Source organism: Vulpes lagopus, chromosome 19, assembly GCF_018345385.1.
Source record: "Vulpes lagopus strain Blue_001 chromosome 19, ASM1834538v1, whole genome shotgun sequence".
NCBI classification, from domain to species: Eukaryota; Metazoa; Chordata; class Mammalia; order Carnivora; family Canidae; genus Vulpes; species Vulpes lagopus.
In genome coordinates, this window is record NC_054842.1 from 39,113,371 (window position 1) to 39,134,201 (window position 20,831).

General features: G+C 34.7%; 1 protein-coding gene across 8 annotated transcripts in view; it reads left to right on the plus strand.

Moving 5' to 3' along the window:
* Window positions 1-20,831, plus strand: part of TRPC1 (transient receptor potential cation channel subfamily C member 1) — an 80,542-nt gene that overhangs the window by 37,827 nt on the left and 21,884 nt on the right. For all 8 annotated transcript variants that reach the window (XR_005984582.1, XM_041734070.1, XM_041734074.1 and 5 more), the window contains 3 exons: window positions 3,836-4,172; window positions 12,822-12,961; window positions 14,496-14,639. Coding sequence is in view for 7 of the 8 variants with exons in the window: in XM_041734070.1 (XP_041590004.1) it covers window positions 3,836-4,172; window positions 12,822-12,961; window positions 14,496-14,639 (621 nt within the window). In the remaining variant the exon portion in view is untranslated. The remainder of the gene's footprint in view (window positions 1-3,835; window positions 4,173-12,821; window positions 12,962-14,495; window positions 14,640-20,831) is intronic.

Consider the following 20,831-nt stretch of genomic DNA (forward strand, 5'->3'; position numbering starts at 1 on the left):
GCACTTAGTACAGAACCATTGCAGAGCTCCATCTTACAGCCCTGAGATCATGACCTGAGCTAAATTAACTCATCAGATACTCAACCAACTGAGCCACCCAGATGCCCCTAAGACCCATTATTTTTTGTTATCAATATAGATGTTGGAATAAAACTTGCTTATCAAGTTTGTATTAGTATAAAAATGGGGCCTGGGACAGATAATGGTAGGAAGAAAGATATAGGACCTTTGGTACTAGAAGCAGAATTTTTTATTGATTTGATTGAAAATTTGAGCCTCACAGTGGTTTTGTAACTCAGGAAATTGGTACAGAAATTTTAAGATGTTTATTTTAACGTACCTACGTAGTATATCGCTTATCCAGATCTCTGGCTTCAAATCCTATGCTTTTTCTAGTACTCTATAAAGTTCTTGATTAAGGTAAAACATTTATAGGAAAAAATTAAATACAAGAACTTGGATCAGTATAACTGTAAGATTATAAATCAACAACATACCTGTGTGCTTAAAAAGGAAACACAACACTAATGTGCATAAATAGAAAAAATATAGAACCCCTGATGTAATCTTCCTCTAACATACATTTTGACGAGATCTTAGGTTGAATTATTTACTTCTGTGTATTCCACAACCTAAAATAGACATGAAATACTAGAAAATGCTAGAATAAAGAGATAACAAGATACAAAATTAACTATGTGATTGGAAAAAGAACCTCAAAGAAAGGTGGAAAGACCTGAGATTATCCTGGTTAGGGAAGGAAAAACTAAGAGCCAGTTTCCAAATGGGAGATAGATACAGATATAGATATAGATCCCTGAGGGACTCACAGATATAACCAAATGTTCCATTCTCTCTCTCTCTTTTTTTTTTTTTTCCAAATGTTCCATTCTAAAGAAGATGCAAGAAAAGGAAACAAGAAGTAGTAGTAATATTTTTATTTGAAAGGAAATACTTTGTAACTCTATAATTTTAAGAGTGAATGAAAATGTAGCTTTTTAAACTAGATTTTTAGATATGATCAAAGGGGAGGATAATATCTTCCCACATAGTTGGTAGACTTTATTTAGGCAATCTGTCCTAAATAACAAACTCCTGGTACTTAGTGGCATAAAACTATATATTTCACAATCATTTATAATCATTTCATAATCATTTTATTATGCTCTTGGATTGTGTAGGCCAGGAATTAGGAAAGGGCACAGCAAGGATGAATTATCACTAGTCTAGGGTCTCTGACAGAGGCTTCTTCACCCAAATGTCTGGGGCCTGAGCAGCAGCTGAGGACTCCAGCCAAGAGTTCTTGGGTGGGCTGGTTGGATCCATGGCAGGTGGGCCTCCTGAGCACTTACTACAGGAGTCTGGTGGGTTGACTGTGAGGAGATGGTCTAAGAAGCCTCTGAGAGCCCCCTAGAGTGCCTACATTAACCTGAGCTTCTTCACGGCATGATAACTTGAGGTAGTAGGTCGCTTTATACTCCAAGAGCAAGTGTTCCTCAAACAAGGTGGAATCTTGTTTTAAAACCTACCACAGTCAGAGTGCCTGGGTGGCTCAGTGGTTGAGTGTCTGCCTTTGGCTCAGGTCGTGATCCCGGGGTCCTGGAATCAAGTCCTGCATCAGGCTCCCTGCGCGAAGCCTGCCTGTATATGCCTTTCTCCCTGTGTTGCTCATGAATAAATACATAAAATCTTTAAAACAAAAAACAAAGAAAATCTACCTGCAGAAGTCACATAGTATCACTTCTTCCAGAATTTACTGATTAAAGGAATCACAGCCTTGTTGAATTGAAGGGTATGAAATACTGATAACCTACCTCTTGATGAGAGGAGTCTGCTGATTTATATCAATATTTTAAAACCACCACAGACTTAGAACATTTCCAGTTGAAATTTTGTTTTTCAAATTATATATTTAACATTACTGTTAATTAAATCACCATTATGTAGAGGGATGGCAAGGACAAAAGTCAGCTCTGAAATTGCTTTGATACTGGGGTGAAGGGAGAAACCACTAAGTTTGAGATGCTACTAAACTGGGTAGTTGGTGAGAGGAAAAGCTATTTCTGTCTCTGGTATTTAATCTTGAGAGGCAAATTAAGATCCCCTAAGAGCATGGGAATTTGAGCAGAAGAATGAAGAATGAAGTAAGATTTAACTACCAAACACAAGTATAGAATTTTAGGGAATTTTTTTTTTTAAGATTTTATTTATTCAGGAGAGAGAGAGAGAGAGAGAGGCAGAGACACAGGTAGAAGGAAAAGCAGACTCCATGCAGGGAGCCCGATGTGGGACTTGATCATGGGTCTCCAGGATCACGCCCTGGACTGAAGGCAGCGCTAACCCGCTGAGCCACCCGGGCTGCCCAGGAAATTTCTTAATAAGCACAATAAACAACAAAAACCATGCCTATATGTGTGTGTGTGTGTGTGTGTGTGTGTGTGTGTATAGTTTTTTTTACTGGAGTGTTTTATTCTACAAATAATATTCTGTCTCAGGATAAATAATTTTATTTATTTATATGTGTACTTATTTATTTTAGAGGGGAGTGGTGAGGAAGACAGTATCCACATCAAGCACGGAGGGCTCGACCTCACAATCCTGAAATCATGACCTGGGCCAAAGTCAAGAGACAGACATTGAACGAATTGAGCCACCTAGGCACCCAGGATAAATCATTTTAAAACAGAAGATTGACCAATTAGTATTAGGTATCTGAATGACATTATCATTACTTGTGCTTTGGTAATTTCAAACCTGATCACATTATTGTATCCAGAGTTACCAGAATCCTTTTTTTTTTTTTTTTTTTTAAATTTTTATTTATTTATGATAGTCACACACACAGAGAGAAGGAGAGAGAGAGGCAGAGACACAGGCAGAGGGAGAAGCAGGCTCCATGCACCGGAAGCCTGATGTGGGATTCGATCCCGGGTCTCTAGGTCGCGCCCTGGGCCAAAGGAAGGCGCCAAACCGCTGCGCCACTCAGGGATCCCTTTTTTTTTTTTTTTTTTTTTTTAAATTTTTACAGAGTTACCAGAATCCTTAAGTTAAACTTCACAACGTGAGCATTATATTGGGAAGATACTGCTTCTGAAATTAATAAACTAAGAAGCTTTGTAAACTTTGATAAATTGATTCCTGTACGTGAACTAGAATTTCCCTCATATTTACAGGCAATATTTTTCCTTTTTTTTCTTACACAAAATTCAGTTATAAGCAGCTTTAAGAATATAATGTATTTTAAGAAAGTCTCAGTGTTTTCATGGAATATAAATCTGATGTTTAGACTTGGATTGCTTTACTATCTTAGCGTCTTGATTTCTTATAACTGAAATCAGCACTTCTAGACAGAAGCTTTTTTCTTTGGTTTATGGTTGTTAACTTTGAAATTTCACAAACGTTATGAGAGTCTCTACAAATTAAATTTTGCAAAATGGCTAACTAGGCTATTACTAATCATTAATACTTATATACTACATGCTATGAATCAGGCACTGTTCTAAGAGCTTTGACAAGTTTATGAGTAGAGATTATTATTATCTCCATTTTATAGATGGAAAATTTGAGGCTTAAAGTTTAAAGACTTGCTCAAAGTCAATTATTGGGTGGCAGAGCCTGGATTTTAATCCAGGTTAGTCTGGGTCCAGTCCATGGTCTCAACCTCTGTACTCTTTTATTACATGTAAGAAAAATGAAAAAAAAATTATGTGGACTGTATAGAATTGATTTTAAACTATTATTAATACTTTGAATATCAATTAAATAAATAAATAATAATTGATTATATTTACAGGTTTTCTTTTCTTTATTTTGTATATGTGTGTGTCCTTTTCAGTTTGTCTCACAGTCTAACTGCCAGCAGTTCCTGAACACTGTTTGGTTTGGACAGATGTCAGGTTACCGACGTAAGCCCACCTGTAAGAAGATAATGACTGTTTTGACAGTGGGCATCTTTTGGCCAGTTTTGTCACTTTGTTATTTGATAGCTCCCAAATCTCAGTTTGGCAGAATCATTCACACTCCTTTTATGAAATTTATTATTCATGGAGCATCATATTTCACATTCCTGCTGTTATTAAACCTCTACTCTCTTGTCTACAATGAGGATAAAAAAAACACAATGGGGCCAGCCCTTGAAAGAATAGACTATCTACTTATACTGTGGATTATTGGTAAGTGTCAAGTTTATTCAAAAGATCCTTTTATTTAGCCTGTTAATTCTCCCTTGCTTGATGATCATTGAAGACTTAACTAACATTTTTTGTAATGATAAATGATCTGAACTTGATGATAAGGGAGAAGATCTCTTATTAAATATTACTTAATTACATGGAAGTGAAAAATTATTCTGTCTCTAAAATTGTTCATTATCATTAAAACAGAAAAACAAATTGTGCTGATCATGCTTTTTTGGTATAAGAGTATGAATCTTGTCTTAGGTACTTTGAAATGTAACACATATCATACTTTGTTGCATTTTAGAGTTAACTATTTTGTTTTATTATACTGTTAGTTTTCCTTTTAAGAACCTATGAACTTATGAGGTTACATCTTTATCTCTAATATAGAAACATTATTTAACTTTAGATTTAAAGGCTTCCCCAGTGACTCACTCAGTATGAATCAGTTCTTTGTAATGAAGTCAGATATTTAGAAATGACAGGGTTTTTAAATATAAGATATTTTATTTTCTGAAAATTGTGTTTATGAATATTATGCTACATGATAAATATTTTAAATGACCTGCAGTTTTTCAGCTCTCAACCTTTTTTGTGGGGGATAGAGGGGAGTTGAGATATAATCACATTGTCTATGGTCTTTTAATGACATCTCCTTTATTTCTCTCTGGATCTTCTGTCTTGTTTTTTGTTTTTTGTGGGTTTTTTTCATTCAATTTAGTTATCACATAGTGTGTTATTAGTTTCAGGGGTAGAATTTAGTGATTCATCAGTTGCATATGACACCCCGTGCTCATTACATCAAGTGCCCTCCTTCATGCCCATCACTCAGTTACCCATCCACCCACCCTCCTTCCCTCCAGCAACCCTCAGTTTGTTTCCTATAGTTAAGAGCCTCTTATGGTTGCCTCCTTCTCTGTATATATCTTATTTTTCTTTCTCTTCCCCTATGTTCATCTGTTTGATTTTTTAAAATTCCACATATGAGTGAGGGGCTCCTGGGTAGCATAGTTGGTTAAACAACTGACTCTTGGTTTCAGTTCAGGTCATGCTCTCAGGGTTGCAAGATTGAACCTCACATGGGACTCCGACTTCAGCAAGGAGTCTGCTAAGGTTTCTCTGTCCCTCTCCCACTGCTCCTCCCTGCGCTTGCTTGTACACTGTTTCTTTCTCTCAAAAAAATTTTAAAGATTTTTTAAAAATTGCATATATGAGTGAAATCATAGTATTTGTCTTTCTTTGACTTATTTTGCTTAGCATAATACCCTGTAGTTCTATCCACATCATTGCAAATGGCAAGATTTCATTCATTTTGATGGCTAATATTCCAGTGTGTGTGTGTGTGTGTGTGTGTGTGTGTGTGTGTGTGTGTAAACATACCACATCTTTATCCATTCATCTGTTGATGGATATCTAGGATCTTTCCATATTTTGGCAGTTGTGGACAATGCTGCTATAAACATTGGGGTGCATGTGCCCCTTCAAATCACTATATTTGTATCCTTTGGATAAATATCTAGTAGTGCAATTGCTAGGTCATAGGGTAGTTCTATTTTTAACTTTTTAAGGAGTCTCCATGCTTTTATCCAAAGTGGCAGCGCCAGTTTGCATTCCCACCAACAGTGTAAGAAGGTTCCCCTTTCCGCATTCCCACCAACATCTGTTGTTTCCTGAATTGTTCATTTTAGCCATTCTGACTGGTATGAGGTGGTATCTCATTGTAGTTTTGATTTGTATCATATCAAATGATGCTGAGTGATGTTGAGCACTTTTTCATGGGTCTGTTAGCCATTTTTTTTTTCTGTTGGCCATTTGTATGTCTTCTTTGGAGAAATATCTGTTCATGTCTTCTGCCCATTTCTTGACTGGATCTTTTGTTTTTTGAGTGTTGTGTTTAATAAGTTCTTTATAGATTTTAGGTACCAGCCCTTTATCTGATGTGTCATTTGTGAATATCTTTTCCCATTCCATAGGTTGCCTTTTAGTTTTATTGATTGCTTCCTTTTTCAATCTTGTTTTTATTTTTATTTATTTGTTTATTTTTAAAAATATTTTATTTATTTATTCATGAGAGACACAGAGGAGAGAGAGAGGCAGAGACACAGGCAGAGGGAGAAGCAGGCTCCATGCAAGGAACCTGATGTGGGACTCGATCCCGGGTCTCCAGGATCACACCCTGGGCTGCAGGCGGCGCTAAACTGCTGCGCCACCAGGGCCGCCCTCAGTCTTGTTTTTATTTTTTTTTTATTTTTTTTTTTTTTTTCAGTCTTGTTTTTAAATTCAGCTTTTCTCTCCTATCTTTTCGCTATTTGCTATAGAGTAAAAGAATATTAAAATTTGGTCTTTTCTATGTTATAAAGCATTGGTTGATCAATATGTTCTTTATTGGCTTAATTATTGTATAATTTGAGAAAAATTAATGTATCAGTTTCACTTTTAGTTCTCCTTTAGCTATTAGAGTAATTTACATTACATGATTTGAAATTTTAATTTTTATTTGGAATTTAGTTAGTTTCAAGTAACTTGATTTAAATCAAAGTTTTACTTTTATTAATATTCATTCCATTATGCATTAACATTTAAAATTAGGTATATAAAGTAAAAATAACACACATCTGAATTCTAAGCTAAAGGGAATTAAATACTTTCTTACTAATATTTTCCTCTCTTGTTATTTCTGCTATTTTATCTAAAATTTAATATTTTAATTTAGGAAATAATTTATGCTTTATCATATGTAATTCCAAGTTGCATCATTGAACAGCTTTCTAGTGTGAAACTTATTTATATTGTTTTCTGGATAAGGTAAAAAGTATTAGGAGAACAAGAGAAGCAAAATTCAAGATGAAGCTGTAGAAATGGATGGTGCTCCAGACTGTGGACAGCCTTAAGAGCCATGTTACTTGTTTTGATTTTATGCTAAGAACAATGGAAAACCATTGAAATTTTTAAGTAGTTGAGTGACATGATCAGATTTGCCTTTTGTTTTTGTTTTTCAGATTTATCTTTTGAAAAGATCATTCTGGCTACAGTAGAGAATGGTTGGGAGGATAGGGCTATGGCAAGAGTGGATGGAGGGAGACCAAAAAGGAGGCTGTTGCAGATGAAAGCTGATGGTACCTTGGATTTAGGATGTTTATGATAGAAAAAGAGAGAAGGGAACAGATTGGAGAGATATTTACAAAGTAAAAATAGGACATTGAAGCACACAATATTAGGAGGTGAGGAAGAGTGAGTTTATTAGCAGTATAGGAATTTTGGAAGAGTGCTTGGTTTGGGGATTTATGGGAGGGTAGATCCTTAGTGTAGTTTTGGATACATTGAAATTAAAGACTTCAAGATCTCGAGACAATTAGACATCATAGTCTGGAGCTCAAGAAGAAGTCTAAGCTTGAGTTAGCAATGTGTGAATAATCTGCATATAGGTTGTATATGAAATTATAAGCATGGATGAGACATTTGAGAAAGTATAAAATGAGAATAGAAGATGTAGGACCAGGTTTTGAGGAATCCCAAAATGATGGGATTATAGCTTATAGTGTTGATTACTAATTCTTAAAAAAACAAAAAACCTGAAATATAGCACATTGACTAGTGAATGCATTGATTATAATAGGTTAAAATTGTTTTGTCCTCTTAATTCAACTCTGAAAAATCAATTATGTGAAGTGTATTAGCTTCGTTTTATTATGGGGAGTTTCACAGAAGATAGGAAACCAAACCACCTGGCAGCAGTACTCACTATTCTTTCACCTGTTTTTTTTTTTTTAAATCAAAAATCTTTTCCAATTCATTTTGTAATTGTTGTCGAGTTCCTTTTAGATATAATAGTGGATTTTACAGAAAATAAAACGCTTATTTCTGTAAGCATCTTTCTTGGTTTAATATTTCAGTGGTACTAAAATAGTAGACTATTCAGTTTAACATTTTCAGATAGTTTTTTTTTCAGATAGTTTTTATGTATTCATTTAAGATAGAAGCTCATTTAAGTAGAACTTTTTAAAGTAATTTCCCTGCCAGATCTGCAAATATTTAAAAATGATTTTCTGCCTAAAATATGGGTATTGTATAATTAAGATGTTATAAACAGTTTTTCAAGAATGTTTCATGTGCTTCCTAGGGGAATTATTCTCCCTACTGGTAAGCCAGAGGATGTTTCTGACTCACTTAACTTGATCTCCACCCAAGTGTCATGTTGCAGCACTCTATTCTTTTATTACTGTATATTCTCCTTAAAAAGATCTTATGAAAGAATTTATCATAAAACTATCCTGGATTATAGTATGTTCTCTGGTACCCCTAGCAATATATTAGCTATGGAGGAATTTCTGGCCAAAAAAGGGGAAGGGATTTTTTTGTTTGTTCGTTTTATTTGTGTATATTTATTCATTTAGCAAATTTTTTAGCACCCAACTGTGTATTATGCACAATCCAGAACATTTAGGACATTGGTTAATAAAAACAAGAATTCTTACTCTTGAAGAGTTTACCCAATGTTAATAAAAACAAGAATTCTTACTCTTGAAGAGTTTACTCTTAAGTGGGGTGAATACAGTCAGTTAATAATAGACATAGGGATCCCTGGGTGGCGCAGCGGTTTAGCGCCTGTCTTTGGCCCAGGGCGCGATCCTGGAGACCCGGGATCGAATCCCACGTCGGGCTCCCGGTGCATGGAGCCTGCTTCTCCCTCTGCCTGTGTCTCTGCCTCTCTCTCTCTCTCTCTCTCACTGTGTGCCTATCATAAATAAATAAAATAAAAATTAAAAAAAAATAATAGACATAATAAGCCCACTGTACACAATGTTTGAAAGTGTTAAGTACTAAGGGAAAAGAAAGAAAGAAGCAGAGTTAGGGAGTTGGGAGTGGAGGACATGGAATTTGCAATTTTAAATAGGATGATCAGAGTAGATGGTAAAGGAATTAGTCCAGTCTGGGTGAGGAGCCTCTGGTCAAAGGGAGCTGATATAAAGGCCCTAATACAGGAGTCTTGTGTTTCAGAGGACAGCAAGGAAGCAAGGAGGCCTGTGTGACAAGTAGTGGAAGGAAAGATTGATAGAGAATGTCAGAGGGGAGAAGTGATAATAGGGCCTTACAGGACACAGGTAAAAGTACTAAATAGTAGACTATTCAGTTTAACATTTTCAGATAGTTTTTTTTTCAGATAGTTTTTTTTTCAGATAGTTTTTTTTTCAGATAGTTTTTTTTTCAGATAGTTTTTATGTATTCATTTAAGATAGAAGCTCATTTAAGTAGAACTTTTTAAAGTAATTTCCCTGCCAGATCTGCAAATATTTAAAAATGATTTTCTGCCTAAAATATGGGTATTGTATAATTAAGATGTTATAAACAGTTTTTCAAGAATGTTTCATGTGCTTCCTAGGGGAATTATTCTCCCTACTGGTAAGCCAGAGGATGTTTCTGACTCACTTAACTTGATCTCCACCCAAGTGTCATGTTGCAGCACTCTATTCTTTTATTACTGTATATTCTCCTTAAAAAGATCTTATGAAAGAATTTATCATAAACTATCCTGGATTATAGTATGTTCTCTGGTACCCCTAGCAATATATTAGCTATGGAGGAATTTCTGGCCAAAAAAAGGGGAAGGGATTTTTTTGTTTGTTCGTTTTATTTGTGTATATTTATTCATTTAGCAAATTTTTTAGCACCCAACTGTGTATTATGCACAATCCAGAACATTTAGGACATTGGTTAATAAAAACAAGAATTCTTACTCTTGAAGAGTTTACCCAATGTTAATAAAAACAAGAATTCTTACTCTTGAAGAGTTTACCAATGTTAATAAAAACAAGAATTCTTACTCTTGAAGAGTTTACCAATGTTAATAAAAACAAGAATTCTTACTCTTGAAGAGTTTACCAATGTTAATAAAAACAAGAATTCTTACTCTTGAAGAGTTTACCAATGTTAATAAAAACAAGAATTCTTACTCTTGAAGAGTTTACCAATGTTAATAAAAACAAGAATTCTTACTCTTGAAGAGTTTACCAATGTTAATAAAAACAAGAATTCTTACTCTTGAAGAGTTTACCCAATGTTAATAAAAACAAGAATTCTTACTCTTGAAGAGTTTACCCAATGTTAATAAAAACAAGAATTCTTACTCTTGAAGAGTTTACCAATGTTAATAAAAACAAGAATTCTTACTCTTGAAGAGTTTACCAATGTTAATAAAAACAAGAATTCTTACTCTTGAAGAGTTTACCCAATGTTAATAAAAACAAGAATTCTTACTCTTGAAGAGTTTACCAATGTTAATAAAAACAAGAATTCTTACTCTTGAAGAGTTTACCAATGTTAATAAAAACAAGAATTCTTACTCTTGAAGAGTTTACCAATGTTAATAAAAACAAGAATTCTTACTCTTGAAGAGTTTACCAATGTTAATAAAAACAAGAATTCTTACTCTTGAAGAGTTTACCAATGTTAATAAAAACAAGAATTCTTACTCTTGAAGAGTTTACCAATGTTAATAAAAACAAGAACTTACCTTGAAGATTTTAACTTTTAAAATGGGGGGAATACAGTCAGTTAAAAATTAGACAAAGGGATCCCTGGGGGGCGCAGGGGTTTAGCGCCTGTTTTTGGCATCTGGCTCCCCGTAGGGAGCCTGCTTCTCCCTCTGCCTATGCCTCTGCCTCTCTCTCTGTGTCTCTCGTGAATAAATAAATAAAATCTTAAAAAAAAGAAATCTATTAAGACTCAAAAAAAGATCTTTATAGATAAAAGTTTTTTAAACATCACAAGTAGAGTTAAAGTCAATAAAGAAACATAACCCTATTTGCTGATGAGTTGACTTAACATTGTAAAGATGCACCATCCTGTAAACTTTTGAGATATTAAAAGCTACAATATTCAAAGTACTCCAGGAAATCATATAATGATTTTTTAATAGCAAAATTGGAGCACTCATATTAGTCATAACACTAATGTAATTAAAAAATACTGTTACAGGAATGAACGAATAAGCAATCAAGTAGAATGGAGAAACCAGATATATATTATTCAGTTTTATATATATGATATATATTATATACTTCAGTTATGAATTATTTTTAAAAATTTATTTAAATTCAATTAATTAACATATAGTATATTATTCGTTTCAGAAGTAGAGTTCAGTGATTCATCAATCTTAACGTGTGTCTTTTTATATTCCTGGCTGTGTCTGCCTTCAAGGTCTGTAAGTCTGCTCAGTCTTCCCAGTCCAGATTCAGTTTCCCAACCAGTGCTGTTTTTATAACAATGTTGAACAGAGCTGACATTCTGTATTTTTCTTTTTTTCTTTTTTAAAGATTTTATTTATTCATGACAGACAGAGAGAGGGAGAGGGAGAAGCAGGCTCCATGCAGGGAGCCCGACGTGGGACTCGATCCCGGGTCTCCAGTATCACGCCCTGGGCTGAAGGTGGCGCTAAACCGCTGGGCCACCGGGGCTGCCCGACATTCTGTATTTTTCTTAGCCTAGTATGTTTCCAAGGAAACCCCTTTAATAGGCAGTAACATGAGGTTGTGTTCCTGTGGAGAAAGAGTTCGGACCTGTAGTTAATCCTTTCTCCTCTGGGAGTTACCTCAGAGTTTTGAGAAGGGAAGTAAGACTTGGATTTTTTATGAGGATTACTCTGGTTGCTATGTAGAGAGTAGATTTTAAGGAGACCAGGAGAAAAGCAGGGAAACCAGGTAGGCTATTTCAATAATCCAGGCTAGACAGAATGATGGTTTGAAGTTGAAGAGAATTCTGTTTTGAAAGTAGAGTCAACAGGGTTTGCTATTGCATTGAATGTGTGGTTTATTTTTATTTATTTTCTAAAATTTTATTTATTTATTCATGAGAGATGGAGAAAGAGGCAGAGATACAGGCAGAGGGAGAAGCAAGCTCTCCGCAGGAGCCCAATGTGAGACTCAGTCCCGGACTCCTGATCAGACCCTGAGTCAAAGGCAGACGCTCAGCCACTCAGGCATCCCTGAATGTGTGGTTTAAAAGAAATATGAATCAAGGATGATTCAAGGAAATTTGGATTGAGTCACTAGAATGATGAAGTTTCTATCAAATGAGATGGGAAGACTTCCAAGTACAGTGAATTTGGGGGCAGAGATTAAGAATTCAGTTTGGATATGTTCGGACATCCCATTGGGCATGTAGAGCAGTCAAGTACGTATACAAGTTGAGTTTAGGAGAGAAAGTTAGAGATACTAATTATTCTATTAATACAGATTGAGTTTAGAGATATAAATTTGAAAATCTGTCCATAGATGGTATTTAAAGCTGTTAGAGACTAGACTGGATGAAGTCACTGAAGTAGTGAGCATAATAGAGAAAAGAAAATAAGGAACTGAGCTTGTGTGTGTGTGTGTGTGTGTGTGTTTAACAATTTATTTGTTTCCTTATGCTTGTTTCACATTTATTAAAATTCCTCCCTGAGAGATTGTCATGTAAAACTTGCAGTTATTTTCTTTCAAATTATGAAAACTTTTTACTTAAAATACTAAAATATTTTTCTTCTGAAAGAAGCTGTAGCTGATGCAAGTGTTATTTATTTAATATCTTGAGTTTTAAAGTATTTTTTAGTCTTTTATTGAATTAAGAGCATTGTTTGATTCATTTTCCTTCCCTTTTTTTTAGGTATGATTTGGTCAGATATTAAAAGACTCTGGTATGAAGGATTAGAAGACTTTTTGGAAGAATCCCGTAATCAACTCAGTTTTGTCATGAATTCGCTTTATTTGGCAACTTTTGCCCTCAAAGTGGTTGCTCACAACAAGGTGACTATTAGCTATGTTAATTGAAGACACAAATGAAGTTTGCTTACAAAAAACCTGAGATATGTAGCTGTATAACTCAGAGTTACGTTGGCCCAAATCTGTATCTGATGTGTTTTCATTTTAAACCCATCCCAGTATAAGGGAATAGTGTGCATTGTTTCCTCCCTTCTGATAGTTTAAAGGATGTTAATTACCTTTAAATGTTGGTTACCTATTATATGCCAGACACCATGGTTGATACTTGCTATACTTTATCTCATTTTATCCTCACAGGGACTCTATGAGACAGATGTCCTTATCCCCATTTTGCAAATAAGGAAAACGAAGCTCAGAGATATTAAGTAACTTATCCAAGACCACACAGTAAGAAACCAAGACTGGATTTAAATCCAGGTCTGTCTAGGCATTTTTTTCTACCAAATGCCGATTCCTTATATCTGAGCTAGGTTCATTTACCTCATTAATGTGTATATATACTTAAAATGAGAACACAGACTTACTTAAATTGATTAGTGTTAAGTTATCTTTATACCTGCTAGAAAAAAGTTTATCTTTAAGGATTCATTCTATAGTGTTTGCACATTCCAAATCATGATAATTATCTTCCATAGCTTAAAAAGTGATATAAATGTGATCCTTTTTGATGCCTCTATTTTTAAATTTAGAATTTGACATAAATTTAGTTTTATACACATCTTGTAATTTTATGAAGATATAAGCCTCTTCCAAGTCCAGAAAAGGTAATAGATTTTATGTTAACTATCTTTGTTTAAGCCCTGAGTTTAGAATTCTTCTAAGGCATTACAGGCAAAGAACTGAAAGATATATTTTCTGGTTTTTTAACTAATTTATAGACATAGAGAAAGAAAACTGGTTATCTTACATCATTTTACCTTATTAAAAAAAAAAAACAAAACAACCTCCTCCTTTAAATAATCAGTAGCATGGAACATGTTTGTTAGGTATTTTCAGTGGCCAGAGTTGTGAAATTACTACGAAAATAAAAATTGTTCATACATAGATAAATGGTTGGGGGTCATTGGTATCTTACACTGATCTCTTTAGTTCTAGAAGTGGGGTGCTCATATAATTTTTTATCCAAACCAGGACACTTTGAGAATGAAAGGGGGCATTAATTATACCAAGAAAAGAGGGATATTATTTGGGACTACCCAGGCAATTGAAACATGTGGCCATTCTATGTCTGAGTATAATAATGCACTCTTTTTCTTAGTATTTAGAAGGGAGAATTTCTAGGGTTCATTCTGGAAACCTGAGTTAAAGGGCCAGGTTAATTTAATATGTAACTAACTAACTGAGAGCAAGTGATATTGCCTCATATATGTAGATATCTTTCATTTAGTTAAAACAATGTTACTTGTATTAAAAGAAGAAGACTTGATAATAAAACGTAAAAGGAGAGAGCCCCTAAAAGAGATAAATAATTCATTTTCTTTCAATACTCAGAATATTTATTTTTATTTTCCTAAGTTGAGGGAGCTATTTACCTTTGGCTTTTTCTTCCTAACTTTAGTTTCATGATTTTGCTGATCGGAAGGACTGGGACGCATTCCATCCTACTCTGGTGGCAGAAGGGCTTTTTGCATTTGCAAATGTTCTAAGTTATCTTCGTCTCTTTTTTATGTATACAACAAGCTCTATATTGGGTCCACTACAGGTAAATAATATTTCTAAAACAATATTTGTTAGATGTCATTATGATTATGTTTTTCTGTTGGTCCACTGGAGCACTATTCTCTCTTGATGTTAAACTTTGCTTTTGAAAATAATTAACAATTGAGAGGACATTGCATGTTCCTCTGCTTTGCTTCTGGCTGAATAATAATCTCTTGTTTTCAGATGTTCAAACTTCATTCAAACTCTCCCTGCAGTCCACAGACATAGATTTGTTAAATATAGTTATACCTCAGACAATTGAGGGACATGAAAATCTGTTTTTTATCTAAATGAATCTCACATTTACAATTTTAAGTAATAAATATGAGGGAGATGTTGTGGCAAAAAGAATTCATACTTGATGACTTTGAAAATATGTAAGCTATATTTTTAAAATATTCTTTCATTTTGTTTAGTAAATATTAAATGTAATAAGTTGGGAAATAGCATATTCAGAATTAACAAATTTCATAGAGTTCATGTAGTTTGGTTTTATACTTTATAGTAATTTATAGCTCAAGAAATTGAACTTTTGAGACAGTATGTGATTTGTTCAGAGTAGTATGATTATTATTATCATGAGAATCCAGGACTAAATTCTAGGTCTATTTACACAAGAAAGGACTCCCAATTGATTGAATTTACCCGACAGATTGTGGCAGTGATTCTTTTTAGAAGGTGGGAAACAATTCTGCTATGTAACTAGCTCTACATATACTGTATTGTAAGTTATAAGTCTGAAAGTCTGAGTAATATTAATTTTTTCTCAGTAAGTTGAAATTTACTATGATTGTAGATTTTAACAACATTTTTAAAGAGGTTTTTTTTTTTTTTTAGGTTTTATTTATTTATTCATGAGAGACAGAGAGGCAGAGATGTAGGCAGAGGGAGATGTGGTATGATGTGGGACTCAATCTCAGGACCCTGGGATCATGCCCTGAGTCAAAGGCAGATGCTCAACCACTGAACCACCCAGCCATACCTAAAGGAGATGTTTTAAATAAGAGGCATAATTACCTTCTCCAAGTAGAGCTATGAAAATAAAAAGTAGGAAAAACCTGGTTGGCTTGGCATTGACTATCCTGCAGCAGTGTTTCCTGAAGTGTGATTTTCTTAACCAAGTCTGGTGAGGTGCTCTGACTGAAATAAGTCAGACACACTGCATTCCAAATAACTCCTTTGGGAATTATTCACAGTGCACATTATCACATTAAAGCTTATGAGAAAGAAGTAAAAAAAAAAACTTGCTTAATCTTGTTTAAACGATCATTATATAAACTCATTTAATGTCATACTCAATTTTCATTAGATATGCTTAAGTCTCTGTTTTTCTCCAAAGCAATAGTACATGAGACACTGGTTTTAGACTGTATTTTGATTTAGTTTTGCCACTAATATCCTCTATGAATGTCTTAATCAAGAATCAACAGTATTTTTACATGCATGTTGATTTTTTTTTTTCTTTTTAGCTAAAAACCGATAAAATCACTAAGTTTCTATACTGGAAATTTATTTTTTGTAGATTTCTACAAAGAGTTAAAAAGGAAAAAGTATGCCATTATTTCTTAGTGAGTTATCTCTTTATATTTCTTAGAACTGTTGAGTCAGGTCTTAGTGAGTTATCTCTTTATATTTCTTAGAACTGTTGAGTCAGGTCTTCTGACTTAGTCTCTTCCTGAAATAACTGTATAGATGTGTATACAAATACTGCATAAGTGGATATTTGTCATTTCAGCTGTTGTGTGTATTTTTCTCCTCCAGCAAGATAATTTATATTATCCTAATAGCCAGAGAGCTAACAGATAATTAGGTGAAGCCAACAAATATTTATTGTGTTCCTATTTTTTAAAAGTCTGCAGGTTAGTCATATGCTTAAATATTATGATTTAGTTTAGTGAATGATTTTTTAAATTGTCTTTATTAAGGTATACTTTGCATACAGTAAAATACACCCATCTTAACCATGTAATTTGATGAGTTTTGCATATGTGTGAATTTGTTTAATCACCACCATAACCAAGATAGAGAACATGTGTATCACCTCAGAAAGTTTCTTGGTACCTTTTTGCATTTAGTACTTCCCTTACCCTCTCCCTTGGCAACCATTGTCTGGTATAGACTAGTCTCAGAACTGAAGGATTTGGAAATACAAATATTATTAGTATGGTATTATAAAGCAAATTTTCCCAGGCAATCTTTAGAGTGTTACTGATTCATGTGGTCACACGCTCTCTGCTCCAGGTCATTATATCAAATCTGTATTCTGCAGGAGGAAGGGGGAAAGCAGAGGGGGAAAAGGCAGGAAGCATGGGCCAGCTATCTTTCTCTTTTTATCAAAAGAGCAATAATTTTCCCTAGAACCCTATCAGATGCTTCCACTTACTTATAACTCACTGGCCAGAATTTGGTCACACGGTTATTTGTAGCTACAAGGAAGTCTGAGGAGATGAATACTTTTTTTTTTTTTTAAGATTTTGTCTATTTATTTATGAGAGACACAGAGAGAGAGGCAGAGACAAAAGCAGAGGGAGAAGCAGGGAGCCTGATGCAGGACTTGATCCCAGAATTCTGGGATCACGCCCTGAGTTGAAGGCAGACACTCAACCATTGAGCCACTTTTAATGAGAGGAGTACTTTTAATTGAGCATATTGCCCTTCAAGAAATCAGGGCCTGGTTAGTTAGGAAGAAGGCAAAAAATAGATATTGACTAGGAATCTGTAGAATCATAGTTTCAGGCTTTTACTTAAAGAAGTTTTCAAATAGAGATACTTGTTTTTCAGTGTAGTCTTACAAACGTGACAGATTTGTATTGCATAATTCAGCCAAAATATCCCAGAAAAAAATTATTAGATGATTTGTAATACATTTTTCCATTTTGTTCATCATAAGTAAGGAACTCAATTAAAAGGGAATGATCCAGTTATGAATGTAAAATAAATGCAAAAATAAAATTGACAGTAAATTAATTACTTTAGCAAAAGTGTAACTTTTTTTTCCCCTTATATATATACTTGGTATGTCAGATAATGTTTTTATGTGATCACTGCAGTTGGTTTTTAAATTTATCTCCATTTACTAACATTTATTTTCCTTCCAGATTTTTGCAGATTTAGAAGTTGACAGACTTTTATTTTAGCTGGACATATATAGCCTGTAGTAGTGGTACAGATCTCTCCCTTGGTTAGAATGACCATATTTTATCATCCAAATGGAGGCACTTTGGAGAATACTAACTTGGGAAAACCAGTGGAAACTGAGACTGTCCTAGGCAGATTAGGTCACAGGAATATCATATAGTGTAATATATAAAATAGTTCTAATTCAGCAATGAATGAATCCTCTGTTTTAGTACTTGACATTTTTCTGATTATGTTCATTAAATTTGTGGCTTACGTCATGGGTAGACTTTGGAAGATGACGTCTGTGTCTGGCCCTATTTACTTTGTAGCCATCTCTCACTATATTCATCTCTGTCTCTTACTGATATACTTCTCCATCTGGGTCAAGACCAGTCACTAATCTCACACATGCCCATGCTGTCTCACTTCCATGTTGTTTATGTTATTACCCTGTTAGGAATGTCCCAGCCATTTTTCTACTTATTGAAATTTATTTATTCAACAAACATTTATTGAGTGCCTGGCAGTTATTGGACACTGAGAATACTAAAATGAGTAAGCTCCAATATTTTCTTAAGGAGCTTACAGTGCATTGAGGGGGACAAACAAGCATGACATTTACAGTGGTATTGTCAAACTGCTCAGAGAAAGGGCTTGCTTGGTTTAAGGCATTTCCAAGAGACACTAGAATTAATAAGTCTTGAAATATGAGTAGAAAGGAGGTGGGTTAGGGTGTCCCAGGAAGAGGGAACATCTGCAAGCTTTAGGGCTCTTGCCACTGGAAAATCCATTCCTACACTCCTACTCCCCTGCTAATGGATAATTCCATCCAATGAACTTGGTACTTTGAACCTCTAATGAGCACTTCCTAGAGCTTGTCTTAATTGTGAGACAATTAAAATTTAGCTTGTCTTAACTTCTAGATGATATTATTTCTACTAAATTAAAAAGTCCTTGAGGATGGGGAATATATCTTTATTTTTTCATCTGCACTTTACTCACTGCCTTGCCATAATAGTTACTTACTGTTTGTTAAATTGAATTGGAAAACTGGTTAGAATGTACTTGAGTAGAGACAAGTGCTACTTGGTGCATGAAAAGAAAAAAGCTAATGGAGAAATAGAACAATATCCTAGCTGTCCCTGGAGCTGCTTATTCAAAATAACAGCAACCACTATTGTTGGACATTTCATGTGGGCCAGGCACTGTGCAGTTTTCCACATATTTAATCCTCATCACAACCCTTGCCATTTGTTATTTCCATTTTACAAATGGGGGATCTAAGGCTTAGAGAGGTTCAGTAGTTCACAGAATTGGACCCAGGTAGAGTCAAGAGTTGAACCTTGGACTGTCTGTTGAACCTGGTCTGTCTGAATCCACAAACCAACCTGCTTTTTGAAGTTAGCTTTTCTGCTTTTATGAAGGATGCCAACTAATGCACTTCAACAGATACGAGTCATGGTTGAACATAAATCAGTAATGTTCTACATTTTAACAACAACAACAGCAAGACATGAAGATAGAAACTAAAAATAAAAGTGGCAGTTGTAATAATAACAGTTAACATCTGGCCCTTACTGTGGGTACTATTTAAGATCTTTATTTACATTTATTACCTTATTGAATCCTCACAACCATTCTAAGAGGCAGACTCTTTTATTTCCATTTTACAGAAGAAGACACTGAGGCATAGAGACATTAAGTAACTTGCACAAGGTCACACAGCTGGTAAGTAGCTGAACTGGGATTCCAGCCCAGATGATTTGGCTCCAAAGCTAATGATCTTCACCACTCTGCTAAGTTGCCCCTCTGTTTTGAATGCTACAGATTAATATGATTCCCTCATTGACTGTTATTATACAACACTTCTTTGGGTAGGCTTCGATAATATACGGATCTCAAAAATTCTTCCTGCTTTATTCATATGTTTCAAATGAAGTAAACAGTCTTTAGCACTTGTAGTTCAGTCGTTAGACAGAAAGGACAAGATGGAACCAACCAACTGGGTTCAAAACCTTGCTCCATAACTTATTGTTATTTCATCTCTGTGAGTCTCAGGTTCTGTGTCATTGTTATGAGGATTAAATGGATCAGTATATATAAGGTGTATCTCATGGCAGAGTCCCTGACATGTGATGAGTTTTACAAAAATGATTAGATCCATTTCTCCATTCCCTTTATAGTTAGTGGAGTTAACTGTGGCAGAGCTGAAAAATAACACAAGGAAACTTGGAAAGTAAATTAGTGTCTGACAAATAAATGCATATTTTATTCCTAGGGAATTATTTGGCTTTACTGGGTAGTTATTAGATTTGATTTACTGGTCTGTATAGCATAAATGGCATATTGTTGTTCTTTGCAATTAGTAAAGAGTGATTTCAGGTGTCTTACATTTTAGGGTTGGATATTTTCTTTAAGAAGCATGAATGTTACAGTTAGAGGAAAGCTTAAAGGTCATGTAGTCTGGGAGTTCCCAAATTGGTGAGGCTCAGAATCAGCAGGGGAGCACATGAAACCTTCATTTCTCAGTCCTGTCCTCAGGGATACTGATTAAATAGATTAGGGTAAAGTCTGGCAAGTTTTTAATAGCATGTGGGTGAGTGAATCTGATGTAGCATATATCCATCCCTTTTACAGGTCAGGAAACTAAGGCCCAGTTCACAGTGTCAGAAAAAAAAAGACATGGTGAAAAATCCTAATTAACAGTTACATTTTTTTCTTTGATATTTATTCACGTATTAATTCAATAAGCCATACAGTCACATAAGAATGAAATCCGTCTTAATTGTGCACAGCCCCAAATTTTTGATGGAAGAGCTAAGATAAAAACCACAAAGTAATGTTGTGTTTTTTTTTTTTTTTAAAGATTTTACTTATTTATTCATGAGAGACACAGAGAGGCACAGACACAGGCAGAGGGAGAAGCAGGCCCCATGCAGGGAGCCCTACGTGGGACATGATCTGGGGTCTCCAGTATCACACCCCTGGCCAAAGGTGGCGCTAAACCGCTGAGCCACCCAGGCTGCCCACAAAGTAATGTTTCAGAAAAGCTCTTGTGAGAAGTTAATAGAAT